Source organism: Hermetia illucens, chromosome 3 (genome assembly GCF_905115235.1).
Source record: "Hermetia illucens chromosome 3, iHerIll2.2.curated.20191125, whole genome shotgun sequence".
NCBI classification, from domain to species: Eukaryota; Metazoa; Arthropoda; class Insecta; order Diptera; family Stratiomyidae; genus Hermetia; species Hermetia illucens.
The window spans coordinates 150,246,527-150,265,303 of record NC_051851.1 but is presented as its reverse complement, the minus strand read 5'-3'; the positions used below and the strand labels follow the sequence as shown (position 1 = coordinate 150,265,303).

Here is an 18,777-nt window from a genome sequence, read left to right as displayed (position 1 = left end):
GGGGGCGAACAATTAGGATGGGGTGGGCCCCCGCGGGGCTACCATGTCATCAGCCCCTTATGAAGGTGGGGGTCACTCGTCGCAAAGGTAAGTGAATCAATTGAGATGACTAATCCTCCCTCGTCGTTCCCTCTGCGCGTTAGTTTTTATTTTTATTTAGTCTTCTCTATTGTTAGGCTTCATTTCGTTGGTATCAACCCCCCTAGAGATTTAACATCTCTAGTAGAGTAACTTGCACCGGGTGGGCTTAGGTGTTTGCCTATGAAGTCAAGGCACGTGAGAAAATCTCTTCGTCCTGGCGAGGAGATAATATTGTTGAAAGAAAAACCCCAGCCATCTAGCATTCGGATTAGCTCCAGCACGTGCCATCTCTCAAAAGTGTTAGGGAAATTTGGTTGGTAGACAGCTTTGGTGATCGTGTTGGTGTCAAGGTGCGGCAACAGTCTTAGGCTCTACCTCTCGGAGAGACTTCTTTGATACGAGACGGATGACGGGCCGAAAGAATATGTTGTGACAGTGGATGTTCTCTACGGCTCCGTATTGGAACCCCTGCTGTGGAACACTATGTGGGACGGAGTGTTGGCCTTTGCGAGCAAACAGAGGCAACGTTGATTGGTTGGTTAGTTTTGGAGACAACTTTCAATAATGTGCAGCCCAAGATCTTGCACCATCTGCTCGATCTCGTGAACTGTACGCCTTGGGTTGTTCTTTCCATAATATCAATATCGTCAGCGTACGGCAGTAGTTGGGTGGACTTCAACTTCTTCCAGGGCCAGGTTAGTCTTATCAATTTCGTCCGGATACCGAATTCTCTCATGGTCGTATTTTACCTTGGCTATGTTATCATAAGCAACCTTAAAGTCAATGAAAAGCTGGTGCAACTGATATCAATATTCCAACATCACCGCAGAGAAAAAATCTGATCTGTTGCTGATTTGCCTGGAGTGAAGTCTCCTTGGTATAGGCCGATGATATTTTGGGCGTATGGGGCTATCCGACCTAGGAAGATAGCGGAGAATAGCGCAATACCTTTATAATTGCTGCATTGCGTGATTTCCCCCTTTTAATGTATGGGACAGATAATGTCCTGTTCCCAGTCGTCAGACATTGATTTGCTGTCCCACACTTTGAGCATCAATTGATGAACCGCTTGGTGTAGTTGATCGCCTCCATATTTAATCAATTCGGTTGTAATTCCATCGTCTCTTGGCGACTTATGATTTTTGAGACGACGAATTGCTCGGACTGTTTCTTTTATATATGGCGGTGGCAGTATTTGTCCGTCGTCTTCAGTTGGCGGGACCTCCAACTCGCTGATACTTTGGTTGTTGAACAGTTCAGCAAAATACTCAACCCATCGCTCCAATATGCCCTTTCTGTCGGAAATCAGATTTCCCTCTTTGTCTCGTCAGGATGAGCGTCGAGGTGGTCTGCTGACTTGTTGGTAAAATTTCTAGCCGTAGTGCGGTTGCTCGTTCTTCCAGGTTTCCTTTTTCTGTGTGCGAATTCGTTTCTCCACTCGACGAAGTTCGTGATAGTCCTCTGGGCGTACCCGCGTTCTTTGAGAGTGCTGCATTGCCCGGTATGCAGCAGTCTTTTTTGTGGCTAAGGCCAAGTATAATTTGTGAAGATCATTTGTTGATGCTTCATCTCCAGGACATCTGTTAACCGCGGTTATAGCGGCATCCATTTCCTCCTTATAGGTGTTACACGGCGCTTTGTTGTGGATGGCTTCAGTGTTAACTGTCGGCTGATTGTCAGAAGCAATTTTAGGCGGTGTTGTAATTCGAGCCCGGAGCACTATGCCAACGAGATAATGATCCAAGTTTATATTGGCCTCCCTATACGAGTATGTTTTGAGATTCATCAAGCTAAGAGGTGACGGCGCTCAATCAACACATAGGCAATTTGGTTGTAAGTAGTCTGGTCTGGAGAAGCTCACGTTTATTTATGGACCGCTTTCCCTAGACAGAACCAGGTACTTCCAACAATCATTTCGTGCAATACTGTTAACTGAAAAATCCGTTGTCCGTTATCATTTGTGTTTATATGTAAGTTATGGGAGTTGATGTATCGTCACACGGGCTCCATCCCTAGTTGGCTGGGCCAATCTCCAAGTGTGGTTTACTGGATGAGCGCTATAATATACAGTGTAGTGGCTCCTCTCCCGGAAACAGATCCCTGCCCAACGCATCTCTTGCAACGCAGTTACATTAGCCTTATATTGGACAGGGTATCGGCTAGCTGCTGAACAGCGTTCGGTCTGTACAGGGAACGCACTTTCAATGAGAAATAAAGAGCAAATAATCATGACTCCATTTTCGTTGCCGGGTTTTTCGTTGGAAAATCCATCCTGCGCGAGGCTCGTGACTTTTCCGTGTTAGCCCAACCCTCAACCTGAAGGATCAGTTGGTGCAATTTGTCCCGCTTTTGCGCGCCTTCATTATTCTTCGTCTGCACTTTTTCATTAAGAAAGAACTCCATGTGGAGGTGGAGCAGGGGTTTCCCAGGTTTTATGCACCATCGTCCATGTCCCATGTTTTGCCCTGGGACCTATACTACCCTTTGGCCGCCAGTTTACATACCTGGGGGTCATGATTGACGTCAAGTTGAGCTTCAAAGGACACAAAGACAAGCCGCGGGAAAAGGCTAATTCATCTTTAGCAAGGATGATGCCTAATATCGGAGGGGAAAATCTCCTGTCTAGGTGGAAGCACTGGATAGCACGGTGAAGCAGAAAAGGGTGATTTCGGTATATCCGGGGAAGTGCGGTGCATATAGGACAGTATTTGGTGAGGCAGTGTGTCATTGCGGGAATGATTCCCTTGGATTTTCTGATGAGTGAGGCATTCTGGGAAAGGTGAGCCAACTATGTCAGCGGGGAACATGGCGTGCGATTCTACAATTCCGCGGCGGTATTTGTTGAGATCAAGGTGCTTGCGAACGAGGAGATTTTACCAAAGGATAAGAGGGAAGCCAAAACATCGACAAATGGAGAAAATATTCTGCGATCTTTGAAGTAGCGTTAAGAAGGCCGCGCGGGAAAGTAAGTGGAATTGCTACAAGCAGCTGTGCCTTGAGGAAAATACGAACCTGTGGGTCGCTGCTTGTAAGATTTGAATGAACAAGATTCGTGGGCAAAAACGACACCAAGCGACGTGCCCACGAATCTTCTTCAAAGTAATTGCAATTCCTTTCCCAGAACATGAAGAAAGTAGACCACAGCCAACGATTCTTTTCGATATCTATTAGGAACTATAAGAGATCTGTGAACGGATTGTCTCGGGATTGTTCGAGATTCCGAACAAGGCCCCGAAGTTGGCTACTAAAATCAAGCCCATATGATGCATAAGCACATTTGAAGAGGCAGCGATTGGTTCTGCTGCTGAAGCCCCAAAATCATCTGACACAGCCTCTTCATATCACCCTATCTGCTTTTTTTGGACAGTATGGGGAAGATGTTGGAGACGGGACATAACAGGTTGCGCCGTTTGGGCGGAGCGGCAATATGGTTTTCGGCGAGCCCATCCAACGGCACGGAAGGCGACGGCCATTCTTAAATGCTGCGCGTTGGTGACGCTAGATGTAAAGAATACCTTTAATTCGGTCAATTGTGGTTGGATTAAGGGCATCTTGGCTAAACTGGGTGTCTCTGGTTACTTAGCTCAAATAAACGAGAATTAACCCCCGAAGAGACTTCTTTTTAAAGAGACGAATGACAGGCTGAAAGAATATGTTGTAACAGCCAGTGTTCGTATTGGAGCCTCTTCTGTGGAAAATAATGTAGATTGCAAGAGAACAATCAAAGCTCCACTATGCCTAGCATTGCGGTATTTTTTTTTATACTGAGTGCAGGCTCAGCATTTATACCAATGGATGCGAGGCTTATCTAACACCTCTGCCGCAACTAAGGGGCACGGTACTCAAGTTATACACACAACACGCAAGTACGGCCGCAATCAACACGAAACCGGACCGAGAAGATATTCCTAGGAATTCTTCCGGAACATATTCTCTTAAGGGGCCATCCCGATTTCTAAAGTTCCAGATAACCTTCGATGAGCCTTCGTGACAAGGGTCATTTCAGATGAGTCCCTTGCAGACTTTTGTCTGATTGCCTGCCACGAGTACGTGGGACACAGGAAGTACCTGTATCAGTTCGGATTGGATGAGCTCCCCGTCTCGAGTGCGCCGCTATATCCGAAGACCCAGAGTACGCTATGTTCCATTGCCCGAGATTCGTGCATGGAAGAGGGAGGTTAAACGACGTCATCAATGTACATATTGGACTAATCGGATTCTAATCATAAGCTTACATATTTTTATACTATTTAGAATAGCCCTTACATAATTTTTAGTGCTTATTCTGTATATACCCTTATTAAGAAAGGAGTGTTCAAGAGGAAAAGGATGTAACCGCTGTTTTAGTTTGATGCTCACAAATTGGCAAGATCTTAAGAATGTCGCCAATAGATTTTGTTACCCTACTGCTACAACTGTCCTGTAAGAGGATTGGGGGACGATTCTCCGTTTTTGGCAGGGCATATGAGACGAAAGGCAACCGGAATAGGGACTTTCGAAAAGGCACTAGGAAGGAGCTGCACAGGAGATGGTAGCAACGGTAGAATAATTCCAGAAACGACTACTGGATCCAGACACTGATCCCGTGTTTTGAGAGATGGGCCGGACGAAAGCAAAGAGAATTGAATTACCACCTAAAGCAATTTCTTGCGGCACATAGTGGATGCAGGAGTTAGTTGTATTGCTTCGGATTGAGTGAATCCCCAGATTGTTCCAAATGCGCCGCTATACCCAAGAATCCGGAGGATGTTGTAGTCCATTGTCCGAGATTTGCGATTGAAAGAGCGATTGAAAACACCCTAAACATGGTTATCGTACCCCACAGTCTTGTGAAGGAGATGTTGGGGTCGGGACCAAATTGGAGCGCGATAAATGTAGCAATAACTGTGATACAGGAAAAGTTACAGGAACTGGATTGAGACTGGAAAACGCGACGGACGCACGAAGTAATACTTCACGGTCGTCCGGTGGGTATTTGGGCAGAGAAATGGAGGTTGGTTTAGTGGGTGAGAATCCCATACACTACTGGAACCTGGATCAGTAGTGTCTTTTTAAGATTTCCACTTCCATCCATAAAAAAAAATAATTGGCTATTTGTAGCAGCTGGATTCTCACCTCTAAAAATGAAGGGTTGCGTGTAGTTCCAGTATCTATCGTTCCTAGTGAACGTCGTTAGTCCTGTCTTGCTAGTGTCCCCCTTGAGTCTTTTTACTTGCTTGGTTCAAGCGGTTACATACTGTGCTCGCAAATTTGCTGAAAATTATTATCGCTTGATTATCTATAAATGCTTATGCAAAGACCTTTGTGTCTTCGAGGAGCCAAATCAAAGGGGCTATCGTTAGGCTACCTTGTTGCGTCCCAAATCGCTGAAAACTAGGCTTAGTTGAGGGTACCATCGATAGCCATGAATACGACCAAAACATTCCTTCCCGGATATCGGCTTCTTAATTTTTTTTGCGGCAGATAAAATTTGAACCAATGATACTACAAGGAGCTTAATATATTTGCCATAAGGAGATAAATATTTTGAATTTTCGATAGAGACAATTATGTCAGACATAATTCGTATTTGTTATGAAATTTGAGAAATAAGCCCAAATCAAATGCGCAACATATCACTCGTCACCCTGTGCAAATAATGGCGCCATTATTGAGCAGTTGTGCCAATCGCCGGACGGAAAGTCAACGAGACAAATTCATCATTACCGAACGCAGCCGCGTAATATGTTTGGTGTTTGTTCGGACGTCGCCATTTCTAATTTCTTTCAAAATAAAATGTAAAAGAACGACAATTTGGATATTGTCAGCCAAGTTTTAATCGCCATCCGCTAAATAGTGAAACTTTATCCAGCGCGTGCAGTGTAATTGAAGTGAATTGCGACGCGCCGTCATGGAGTAATTGGGAAAAGTGTACGTCCGCGAAAAAGTTGCTCACCACCACTCCATAGATTTTTTTCGTTCGGGCCGCCGTTTTTGACAAAAAGGTTTCGTTCGTGAGTAGTGCTGAAAGAAAGTGGTGGAGTGGAAAAAGTAGTTTCACGGACGGATATTTTGGCATTTGGCGAGCCGCATGAACCTGTAGAAAGTGTGTGAATAATTTCGGGACGCATCTGACTAATGCTGGCGGAGCGCTCGTCCGCGATTTGCCTGCGAGATCTCCCTCGAGCGCGTACGGTGCGGTTTGCGGAGGAATGAACCCATTGGAGGTAAAAAGCTGTGGCGGAGTTCTTCACACGAATTTTTTTGGTTGCCGTGTACACGACGGTGTTTTGTGCGGGAGCAGCCGTGCTCGGCGTCGTGAATGGAGCGTTCTGGCGCCGCACGCAGCCACGGCACCTTGGCCGCCGCGGGACGGGATTTAGCCCGCGCACTCTGCTTTCTTCCCGACATTCTGGTCTCCGTAGCGGTAAATGCCAATGTTTTGTGTGTTTTCACATGTCGGGAAAGCGGTGCAGCCGCGCTCGGTGACCAGAAATGTGTACGGGAGAAATGTCAAGAAGCGCCGAAGACCCATTGGGACGGTTTGTGGGTGTCGCTGGCCTGGCTGGCCCTTGGGTCCCTGGAATTCGCGGTGGGAAGCTGACAGACACCGCGGAAACATCTGCAGCTCCGTCCGCAAGAGACTCCAGCAATTGTCAGAGTTGCACAAATGTGGGCTCGTCTGCCTACAAAGTTGCAGCGGGCGAACGGCTGAATTGTGTGTTGATGGAGCCAAGTGAAGTTCACGCATGCAGATCGCAGCAATGGCCAGCTCTTTGTTGTGCTTTCCACGATCTGTACGTGTCATCTTGCGGCTTAGTGCCTTTCGCATGGAGAGATGCGTGATTTGCATCTGATCGGTCTAGTCATCTCGGTTTGGGCTTGCTCCGAAGTTGGAATTGTTGTTTTCGTCTGGGTTTTCACAAGAAATGAAATGCAAACTGGAACTCGGAGTGGTACTGAACCGTCCCAATCGGATCTAAACATATCGCAAATGTTCTGCATTCGATAATTGGGTCATCTGTGAATGCTCAGCCACTAAAAATTATGTTTTGGGAAACAAGAATCGGAATTTAGAGGACAAAATTGTTTGTTCTCCGAGCATTTGCTGGTGACAAAGTAAATGTTTTTGTTTAGTTTTCAGTGAGGCAATGGTCCAGCAATTTCCATTTATTTCAGTAGCTTTGTACACCAATGCCACTGGACTGTTGGTAGCCGCCAACTGCATGGATTATGGAGCTTGTTTTTAAAGTGAATTCTGAAAAGAACCTCCGCTCCCCAATGTATAATCATAGGATGTAGACTAAAGGTGTTGTCCTATTTTACGGATCGTGGGAGTCAAATTGTTTATATGTTCCACTGTCAATCAGCCAGAACTAAAATGATTTCTCCTTCTCCACCCTGCAACGTTTGCTAGTATTTGCTTTACAGCTTTATCAATTTTTGCCACATAGATTTAGCCGGACCGAAATCTGTCGGTTCTGTCCCTGAAATAGTTCTGTTAAATTCAGTCTCGCCAAGCCGATTGGTGGTGGTACGCGTCGGGGAGTCTCTATCTCTGAAAGCTTGCTGGACCTACAATAATAAACTCCGAGCTTCCCAAAAAGTTTTCTATTTTCCGCTGCGACAGAGGCTGGGATGTATCACTTAAATCCACTGTCGCCGGGATCCTAACTGCAATAAAAAGGGCATCCTCGCCTTCTCCTTCGTTTTCTCTTCTTATGAGTGTCTCCTCGTTCATTGTACCTTGTACATACGTCCCCTTCCCCCTTGTCTGAAGAATTCCTGTATGAAGAATTATTTGACAGTTTGTCGGATCTCCCTTCCTGTCAAATTTCGTTCCCGCCCTTTCTTTTTTGCGGACATGTTAACCTCCCCATGCTCAACTAGCCCAATTATTCTAATTCCGTCCAACAACCTCTCCCACTCTTCCTTTCTATTACCCTCTTTTATGAGCACTTGATCTGCCCTGAACTTCAACACCGATAAAAATTTCTAGTTCCGCACTCTCCATCTCTGCCTTTCCAATATCCCCGAGGGGGGTCTCTCCTTATTTCTTTGCATATTCCCGTATTTTAAATTTTATGCTCATCAAATCTCACTTTGAAGCAGAGCTTCCATTCAAACTTCAAAACTGCGCGAAAATCTACTAATTTCAAACTTCCGAAAAGCCAACTTTTAACACTTTTGGCAATATCTTCTCCGATCTCCTCTCCTGTCTGCGTTCTTACTCAATTTGGTTCACCATAGAGATCCTTAATTTTAAGCTATGCGCTCCACTGTGATCCTTGGTTAAAAAATAGTTGCTGAGCGTCGAGGCCGCCCCCGTCCTTGGTAACTTGAAACCGTTTTGGTCTCGCACTTGCTATTCCCGTAACCTCACCCAAGCTGTCCCTTCTTCCACCAGTTTTGCTGACTCAACTGAAAAAATCCCCTTAATAATCCTGCAACCTTCTCTGTTCTTATTTAACTTCTGTGGTTACTCCTTTGACCATTGCACTTTCTACGCAACTTCTAGATGCTCCGAACCTCTGGCCAGTCCTCTCCTTACACGTTCCTTAGTTGAGTTTACCAATGAGGAACTCCAATGTCGACCTGGTCCCGATGTGCTTCCTTTCCTTTTCATTCTTAACATTACATGACACATTTCCCTCCCTCTGTGTATAATCTTCTATGAAAATCTCGAAGAATGTTACTTTCCTCATCTCTGGAAGGAGGGCCTTATTATCCCTATCCTTAAGAGCGGAGATCTTTCTCTAGCTGTGAACTACCGTTCCATCTCTCTTTTCTACCTCGCTACAAAATCCTCGACAGATTAGTCAATAGTAGACTAACCACTATTTCGGTCACCTCATTGTCAAAGAGCAGCATGATTTCGTGAAACATCGATCCACTGCTTCAAACCATTTACATATTTCCTTGCCAAATGCCTTAATTCACGATAAGAAGTGCACGCTATTTACATCGATTTATCAAAAGCCTTTGATACTGCTGACCACGATATTTTCCTCCTCAAACTCTCTCTATTAAACTCCCTCGCCCAATCATTCCTTGGCTTTGTTCCTACCTCTCATACGGTTCCTGCAAGGTTTCTTTTCATTGTTTGCTCATCTTGTTCCTTCTAGCCTTCCTTTGGTGTTCTTCAAAGCTCTATATTTACCCTCTACTATTCTTCTTTCTTATCAATTACCTTGAACTTCTGCTGACTTCCCTTGAAGACCTGGGCATAATATTCGATGACAAATTTCATTTCAATTCCCACTTCCTTGATATCATCAATCGAGCTTCCAAAATGTCTGTTTTTATCCTACATTTCTGCTTTGACTTTACCTCGATCCAGTCCTCCCTAACGCCTTTCAACTCCCTTGTTAGAAACATCATTGAATATTGCTGTGTAGTATGTCCCTCTTCCGCAGCCGATATTATGCGCATCGTCTCTCATCGATCACGTAGGATAAACATTCTTGAAGTTCCCTTCACTCGCCGATCCCGAAACTATGCTGGTTCTACAATGCCTTCCAGCTTGGGTCCTTTGCCTCTGCCTCTTTCTGAGGACAATATGTAACTAGAAATCTGCTGTGTATTATCATTGAATAAAAAAAGGATCTCAAATAGCCATCACCGGTCAGTTCTCATCCAAATCGTCATGGTCACTCAAATCAGAGTGTCTAACATCGGACACTCTCAACTCCATCATAGGCTTTCTACAGTCACCTTTCCGTTAGTATTGAAAGAATAAGAAATCAAATCTTACTCTTTTAAATGAAATGGCACGGACTCGACCCAGAAGCCCTGGTGGAGTGTGGATTAGTCTCTCTCTTTCGGGTAAAGCAGGTGGCCTTCAGGAACTTCAGAAATATTGCGAATCAGAACAACTTCCTAGTCTTCGTCGAGGCAAAGGATAATTGGACCCGCGCAGTAAGGGAGGGCTTTGTGGCACAACACATGGATGGGTGTTTCTGAATGTAACTCATCCAAAAAGTTTTGGAGCACAGATTAACCGATCCACGAGCATAAGGACCATTTAAGCACCTGGGACGGTACAAAGTGTCTCCACTTCCTAAACCTCGTAAAAAAATATTACAACATTGGTTCCGTGGTTTTCCTTCTGGCATTGATATTTCCTTGTCACTCAACCTGTCTCCACTGATGGATTCGGCAGGGTCCCTCCAGGTCTTACAGTTGTTTATGGCTCGTCGAACTTCCTCTTCGGAAACTATCGCAAAAATGAAGCCAGCATAATATGAGCAAAGCTAGCTTTGAGAGGTTCTTATCTTGTGGTATCCTGGCCATAGCAGTAAGTTTTATAATGAAAAGGCAAATGAGGCTGCTTAACGAGCCAGAGTGCCCATTTCTCATAGAAGAAGATCCTAGTCCAATCCAATACCACAGATTTTACTAAAACGAACCCGTGACTCTTGTAGCAGAAATTATATACTATTTTATCATCCTTGTTGCCAGTAGGAAAGAGGAGACTTTGACATGTGTGTGTGATAAGGGAGAAGCTACAACTTCTGAGCACTCAGGCCGTGTTGGCCCATTGTACTCGCCACCCCCGTCTAACGGAATATTCCGGATTTGTTAACGTATCGCAGGATTTCCGTTAGTGGATGTGATGCTACCCGTCGCAATTGGAGAACATCGGCACCAAAGATCTGATGCCTGATGCGTCCATAGGCGGGGCATTCACATAGGAAATGCTCCGTGGATTTCGCTTCCTCATTACAGGAGGGACACGTATCATCTTGAGTGATTCCTATTCTGAACATATGCCCAGCTAATGAATTATGGCCTGTCAGAATGCCCACAATACCCCTGCAAGTCCTCCTGCCTTTCGACAGGATATACTTTGCGGAACGCATGTTCTGTTCTGGCAGGAAAACTTCGGTGTGTCGAGCAGCATCTGTCATTGTGGGAAGCTTGTTCCCAGTTTTTGAAAACAGATTTAGCCAATGCTATTGATACTCCAATTGCTGGTTCCGGTTCCGGTCCCAGCATAGAGGAGATTGACCCCTCTTTCGCTAAAGCATGCGAGATTTCATTTCCCTCTACGCCACAGTGACCAGTTACCCAGAGTAGTTCCACCGTATTGAATCTAGAATTAGAGTTCAAACGGTTTCTGCATTCCTGAACGATTTTCGAGGTAATCAAAGGACTATTCAACGCCCTCAATGCAGCTTGGCTATCACTGCAGATTACGATGCGCTTGCCCTTCAACCGCTCGTCAATCACTCAGTTTGCCGCCCTTAGGATCGCATAAACTTCGGCTTGAAAAACCGTTGCATATTGTCCCAAAAGAAAAGCCCACTTCTCGTTTTTATTCGAGAGGTAGACTCCGGCTCCAAAAAACTCTTAAGTTTTTGAGTCATTGGTGTAGAAGACTTCCGTATATCCCACCAAACATTCCTCTGGGACTTCCCAGTTCTCTCTGACACGAGAATCGGAAGAACTGGATTCAGTTCTCCCAGTAACTCTTCCAATGCGCTGTGCTCTACACATCCGTTGTTTCCCCATAGATCTAATCGAATTAGTCTATGACCTGCTCTCATTGCAGTGCTTTGAATAAATATATCCAGGGGCTGCAAATTGAGTAGTGCATTCAGAGCTGCGCTGGATGTCGTGCTCATGGCACTAGTGATACCCAGATGCACAGTTCTTTGCAGTGCGGCTAGTTTAAACCTTTTTGTCTCACCTTAACCTACCACACTGTGGATGCATATATGAACATCGGTCTAATGATGGCAACGTATATTCACATTACCATATAAGGCTTTGACATGCTGCGGTTTAATTTGCCCAACCTTCATGTTTGTAGACATAAATGTAGTCTAATGTGAAAACCATTGCTAGATCGAAACTTGCCTGGCTACCAGCTTGTCCTGACCTTCCGCCGAAAATTCCTCTTTGTTGGGCCCGATTTCCCTGAATATCGCCACACTTGGTTTTGTAGCAATGTTCATGTCCTCATTCCCAAGAAACTTCGCCTTTTTTCGTCGTGCCTTTCGCTGTCGTCGGCTGCACAGTCCCGTTTTCACGTCCCGGAGATAGCCCAGTTGCTCCCTTTTCTTTCGCTTCTCCTGGTAGAGGCGGAAGCGGAGGCTCTCACAGGTAAGCCTGTGCTCCTCTGCTCTGCGGTTGAAGTGCTCTTCTGCCGAGCCTTCGGCTCCCTTTTGCTAACAGAATTATGCAAGATTGCCATCGATAGGACAGCTGTAATCAGGTTCTCATTTCCTCTCAGCGAGGGAGTTGCTGTACTATAAAGTAATAAAGTATTAGGTTGTTGCAAATGAAATGGCCGATTTGGTACTAAAATTTGAAATGACTGTAAAGCTTACAAAAATTTATTTATTTGACCAAAATGAGTGCCAGTCGATTCAAAACAGTTCTCCCAGCGAGATTCAAGAGCATGTATGCCAGTTTCGTAGAAGTCTAATTTTCGGGTGTTGATAAACTCGTTGAAGACAATTTTGATGGCCTCTTCATTTCTAAATTGTTTTTCCGCCAAAAAATGATCCAAATGCTTAAAAAAGTGGTAGTTGATTGGCGAAAGGTCCGGTGAATAAAGTGGATGAGGCGGAGTCTCATACTGCAATTCGTTCAATTTTTGAACCGTTGTTCAGGATACATGAGGTCGTGCATTGTCGTGAAGGAGTATCACACCATCTCTGTTGACCAATCTCGGCCGTTGAATATTTTTTTTATTTTTGGTGCATTTATCGTTTCTCCAGTGCCAAAAAATAATAGTGGATAACTCAGTTGTAGACCACGAAACAGTCACCATTACCTTCTTCAGATGGAGGCTCGATTTCGGCATATGCTTCGGTGGCTCATCAGCATCTAGCCATTATGCTCATCGGCGACGATTGTCGTATAATCACTTTTCATTACATGTCACTGCTAACCCGTTGGGGAAATCCGTCCCCACGTACTCAAGGAGGGCGATCAGACCTGAGTCTGCAAGGGACTCATCTGAAGTGGCTCTGCCACGAAGCCTCACCGGAGGTTATCTGGTACTATGGGAACTGGGATGGCCCTCTGAGAGCATATGCTTCAGGAGAATTTCTGGAGGATCTGTTCTCGGCCCGGTTATTTACGGTTGGCCCCTAGTGGGAGTTTCATGGTGGTTGTGGTTATGCCTACATCGCGGGCAGAGTTCCTTGGAGCTCAAACGTGGAGTTGCGCTGTACAACTCGGGTGCCGTAACCCTTAGTTGCGGCAGAGGTGTTAGATAGGCCTCGCATCCACTGGAATGAATGCTGAGCCTGCACTCCGTATAAACCAGTACCGCTGTGCTAGTCATGGCGGGGGTACTCACGTTAAACCCCAAGGACTTTCATCACATGTCACTATTCTGTGCAAAAAGGAATCGCTTCTGTTGCGGGTGAGTAAAGAACTGCAAATTTCTATTCGAAGCGCCATGTTTTGCTCTGTAAGGGCATGTGGAAACCATTTGTTGAGCTTTCCAAGTTGTTGCAAGTGCCGGGAAACTATTGAATAGTGTACGCCCAGTTTCTCTGCACTGCCTCTCACAGACTGACGTGTGTCGGATTCGAATATCAAACGCAGCTCGTCGTTGTCAATCGATGGTCCTGGATGCCCACGTGGCTCACTTTAACCGGAATTTTTCGAACCACCGCCGTGTGGTTTGTTCGCTTACCGTATCAGCTCCAAATGCGCTGTTAATGCTCTTGGTCGCCTCCGCTGCTTTATGATCGAGTTTGAACTCATACAGAAAAAGTATACGTTCTTGGCCCTTTTCCACCCTTTTTAAGGTTTTGTGTAAACACAAAACCTTATTAAAATCGGTTTACTGTCTGTCTGTCCGTCACACGCATTTTTCTTGGAGACGGTTATAGCGATTGATACCAAATTTGGTAGAAAGGTGGGAACTGTGAACGCTCACGCATACAGTGAATTACATCCTTTTAGGTCGAATTTAAGGGGGGGTCCCCATACATGCAAAAGGGGGGTGTAAAATTTTTTTTCATCAAATATAGTCATGTGGGGTATCAAATTAAAGGTCTCGATTAGTACTTTTCAAAGCCGATCTTAGTTTTGACATTCGTTGGAAGGGTGGGGAGCGCGGGGGGTTGAAAGTGATCACTTCTTTGAGGGGGCCATTCTCAGAAACTACCTAACCGAAAAATCTGAAAAAATCAAGAGCCTGCCGCTATATGGTACCTGGGCTCCGAAATACCTTCCATGCCGATATCTGTTTAAATAAAGTTAATAATAGTATATTACTACAATTTTTTGTAATTGGTTAGAAATCTCCCTTAAGTTCATCCTAGTACCATGAAATTTTGCAGTGATATAGGCTATAATATAGAGCATGATCTTACCAAGTTTGGTGGTAATCGCACTATTACTAACAAAGTTATAATACCTCAAATTTGTTGCTTCTTTGAAAATTGAAAACTATGAATGTCAATATCACCCGAAAGTGGATACTCTTACATAATATAGATATATTACGTGCTACGTACTAAGAAATATACAAAACCTTTCGTACCTGAAGCGGCCAGTTTCCGGTTTCCCGACTTGTTTCCTTTTTATTCACTGTTATCACAACGATGGTCAAAACTGAAATGACTCCTTGATTAAATGTAAGAGTAGTAGTAGTTTGATGCAGCAAAATCGCAACTAACTTCACTTGATTGCCAAATCGGTCATTTCATATGCAACTACCTAATAGTACACTACAGGCTCCTCCACACCGTCAAGGTGGTGTCCGAGTACAAAGCCTGACTATTTCATTTGTAAAGTATCATGTTTACCTTGCAGTCTATGAACCCTTCCCAATTATGGTTATTTTTTTCCACAGATAGTCCAGAAACACAATATAGAAGTCATGTGATACGATCACTTCCTTGAACTAGAGTTATCCTACCACTTTCATGGAATTAAGATAAAGTGAGTATCCCCTCACAGTGGAAGAGGTTACTTCTCTGCTAAATGCGGGTTTATATTCCAGATTAAATAAATGCATATGTAAGTTAAAGCATAATGACCGATCGAGATATACCCAGCGTTCCGGTTACTACTTTAGCCGGATTGGCAAGTTTATCAGATTGTAAGTACTACTCCTGCTTTATTCGCTCCTATTAGGAACAGGCACAAAGGGAATCGTCTAACCATTTTGATTTTTGCAGTATTAAGCGAGCTCCCAGTATCGGATTCCATTTCCAGCGTTTCTTCCCTGAACAAATCACTGCTGTTCCATACACTGGTGGCGGACGAATCCAAGAACCTCTTGTCTGTTCGTGACGATAATCTTGTAAGGCAACTAGTTAATGCAATAGAACAAACAAGCTCAGATCATATGTGAGTAGAGAGACTGCAAAATATTTCACCAACGTATTTTTTATTTCTGTACAATTTTAGTGAACTTAAACCGCAATACGCTTACAATCAACTTGGCACAAACATAAATGAGTCCCCCGAGCTCCTGCAAGGCATTTACACATTTAGGCCTACCGTTTTTAATACTCCACCTAGCCAGCGGATACGTGAGTTTTCTGAGAGATTTGTTGCTCCATGACTGCTAACGACATTTAACTTTTCAGAAATAAATAACGTTTTTAATAAAACCTCTCCAGTGTTAGTTCATCAACATCAGCAGCAGCCGCAGCAGCAGCAACAACAGTCGCCACAAGCAAGAAGTAACAAGAACTTCCCTCAGCAACCAGATCAAAATGAATTGCAAACTCCTGCCGTTCAGAAGGTGAGCCCAGCCCTAGTTATTTCCTTGCGAACAGGCTTATTTTAGTACCTTCAAATTTTAGAACGTCATTACCACAAGGCACAAATCACAATTAGCTGGTGGGCAACACCAAGTTATCACATCACCGACGAACAACAGCAGTGTCCAGGTCGGGACTGGGGCGGAAGTCAAATTGGAATCGAACATTGGCCAGGGGCCCCTTGTTGTAAACTCCACTGCGAATTTGCCATCACATCCTAATGCAATCAATGTGTAAGTTTTTTTTTTGAAATTGGTGTATCTCAATAATATCCAAGGCTTCGTTTTAGCAACAACTATCACCACGTAGATTCGATAATCCAGCAACATCCCAACTCTAGGCAACAGCAAACGGCAGTGCAGCATCCACAAGTTGCTTTACAGCAGCAGCAACAACAAGTTGCTTTGCAACAACAACAGCAGCAAGTTGTGCTGCAGCAACAGCAAACTGTTCTGCAACAACAACAACAGCAACAATATTATCAGCAGCAACAGCAAATTCAACTTCAGCAAAAGCAGCAAATACCGCAACACATTCAGCAGCAACATCCACAGTTGCATCAAGCTATTCCGCAACAAAATCAACAGCATACTCAGCAGATACAAAATCAACAGCATCAGCAACAAATCCAAGCGCAACAGCAATATGTGATCCAACACTCGAACCAGACGCAACATCTTGTACAGCAGCAGCAACATCAACCGCAACCGGTGTTACCGAATGCAGTACAAGCCGTTCAACACCAAGTGATATCAGCTCCGCAACAACACAACGTCCAAAATACGCAGCATCCGCCATCGCTTCAACCACATCAAATTCAGCATCACCATAATCAACAACAAATCATCGACAATGCAGTTCACGGGCCAGCGTTGGTGAATCAACAGCTTCAGCAAAAGCCGCCTCTACAGCAGCAGCAGCCACCTCAGCCCAATCAAACCCGAGTTAATTTACAACATCCTCAAGTGCAGCCGCAGCCTACGGGGCAGCAACCGGCGATCCACACGCAAATTCAACAACAAAAGACGATTCCTCGCAACAACGAATATCTCGAACAACAAAGCATAAACTTTGACCTTCGCGGACCGTCACCTGCCCAGGCGAGCGTTGCTCCGGATTCCAATCAAATAGGCACTCCACGACAATTGTCCCAATCTCAATCGCAACAACCGCCCACTTCCACTCCATCTGCACCACTCCAGCAATCTAAGCAGGCCGAGGTGGCCAAACTCCCAACAGCAAACACCATGGGCCGAACAGCTACAACTCAAGCTGGCGGCGGCAAGGGCGAGAACAACGGGTCTAAGCTGCCGAAAGTGTGTTTGAGTCGATTAAAAGTCGAAGACGAGAAGCTGATGCAGGAGAGCCTAACCAAGTTTGTGAAAAAGTCGCCTCAGCTGGCGAAGAAGCTTGGACTGGATATTGGGGCGGATGGAGGAGGCGGGGCGGATGGAGGAGGTGGGGCAGATGGAGGAGTTGTGGCTGATGCTCCGGCCGTCGTGGATAGGGTTAATGATGAGGCGATGAAAACTGAGAAACCTGTAAAAGATGATAAAACGGTTCTTAGGAATGAAGATATATTTTCTGTGATGAAAGCGGACGATCGTAGGAATGCATCGAAACGTAAGCTTCCTGTGACGCCGAATGATCTTCCCCCGGAAGAGATATGTAAGTAATTGTATGATGTCTTTGTTATTTTAAAGTTTTAGAGGTATGATTCGTATTTTCTATATCTTCTTGTGGGGGCAATACTAAGAAAGTGGAACTCTAGGCTTTCGAAGTGAAGGTCTTGGATCTATCTTTTTGGAAGGACACTTTTAGAAACACACTACAGCGCCAGATTACAGCAGTGAGACATTCCCATCCACTAGAACCACCCCAATTTCCGGGTTTACCTTCTTCATTTCATTTCTTTGCGAGGAGGACTTTAAGCGATCAAGTCTCATCTGAATCCTCCTTTTGGCGCACCAGTTTTCTTCTGGCAACAGCATTTCCCCGATAATGTTCTTGTTCCTTTAGTGGTGGGGTCGGTTCGTCTTGATCAATTGCGTCTTTTTCTCTGCATTTATGAATATATTCAAAGCCTTCCCTGAAATAAGATGGTTGGACTCTAGAGAGTATTCCTCTCCCTCTTGCGACTCCTCTTCATATTGCTTTTGTGCACTGGAAAGCCAAGTGGGAGCAGATGCGAATCCAGTGTTGGGCTGCTTCTGACGGCTACCGCAAGGCAAACTGTCTTGACCTTGGAAGCGGTTTCTGACAGACTTTAAATTGTAAGACTTCGGTCCACATTGTAGAGCATCACAATTGTACAATGCTACGCACTAAGAGAGAGTTCATATATAATAGAGATGAATGCTTTCTACGAGCAATTAAACGCGGTTCAGAGGAAGTTTCTTAAAGGTGACATTGTGATCATGATGGGTGATCTGAATACCAAGTACGATCTTGGTGACCATAACGATAATGGTGGGAAGTTAGTGGATTTCTGCAACTTCCACCAGCCCATCATTGGTGGTACATTGTTTGAGCACAGAGCTTGCCATAAGGCCAAGGGTTTCAACTGATCGACGCCGTACGAGCAATCAGATCGACCATTTCGCAATCAGTAGTAGATTCAGGAGTTGTCTTTTGGATGTGCGTAACAAGATAGGCGCTGACCTCGGTCTGGAAAGGGATCACATCTGGTGATCGCTCAAAAATGCTTTTTTTTTCTCAGATGATACACAGGTCATCAGCCACGTTCAGAAAAGCGTCATAAGATCTGGTTGATTGCGGAATAGTGGAAGTGGACTGATGAACGGAAGGTGTTGGAGGCTCTACTGACTGCTGCGAGTGGCAGCGGACGTAACGTGCTCGAACTCCGAAACCGAATGAAATCTCGAGAAGTTCAGCGCATTGTACGCCGTGACAAGAGAGAATTGCTATTGCGCTAGTCGATCCAGTTCTCCGCTCTGAGCTAATTCTAGTTGGG

The 18,777-nt window shown here is 44.9% G+C and overlaps 1 protein-coding gene across 1 annotated transcript in view; it reads left to right on the top strand.

Annotated features, from left to right (window-relative positions):
• The first annotated feature begins 5,788 nt into the window (after positions 1 to 5,788).
• LOC119651151 (nipped-B protein) overlaps positions 5,789 to 18,777 on the top strand; it is a 32,448-nt gene continuing 19,459 nt past the window's right edge. The window contains exons 1-8 of the mRNA XM_038054557.1: positions 5,789 to 6,287; positions 14,885 to 14,973; positions 15,035 to 15,133; positions 15,213 to 15,384; positions 15,445 to 15,569; positions 15,627 to 15,784; positions 15,846 to 16,036; positions 16,093 to 17,471. Of these exons, the coding sequence (XP_037910485.1) occupies positions 15,067 to 15,133; positions 15,213 to 15,384; positions 15,445 to 15,569; positions 15,627 to 15,784; positions 15,846 to 16,036; positions 16,093 to 17,471 (2,092 nt within the window). The 5' untranslated portion in view covers positions 5,789 to 6,287; positions 14,885 to 14,973; positions 15,035 to 15,066. The remainder of the gene's footprint in view (positions 6,288 to 14,884; positions 14,974 to 15,034; positions 15,134 to 15,212; positions 15,385 to 15,444; positions 15,570 to 15,626; positions 15,785 to 15,845; positions 16,037 to 16,092; positions 17,472 to 18,777) is intronic.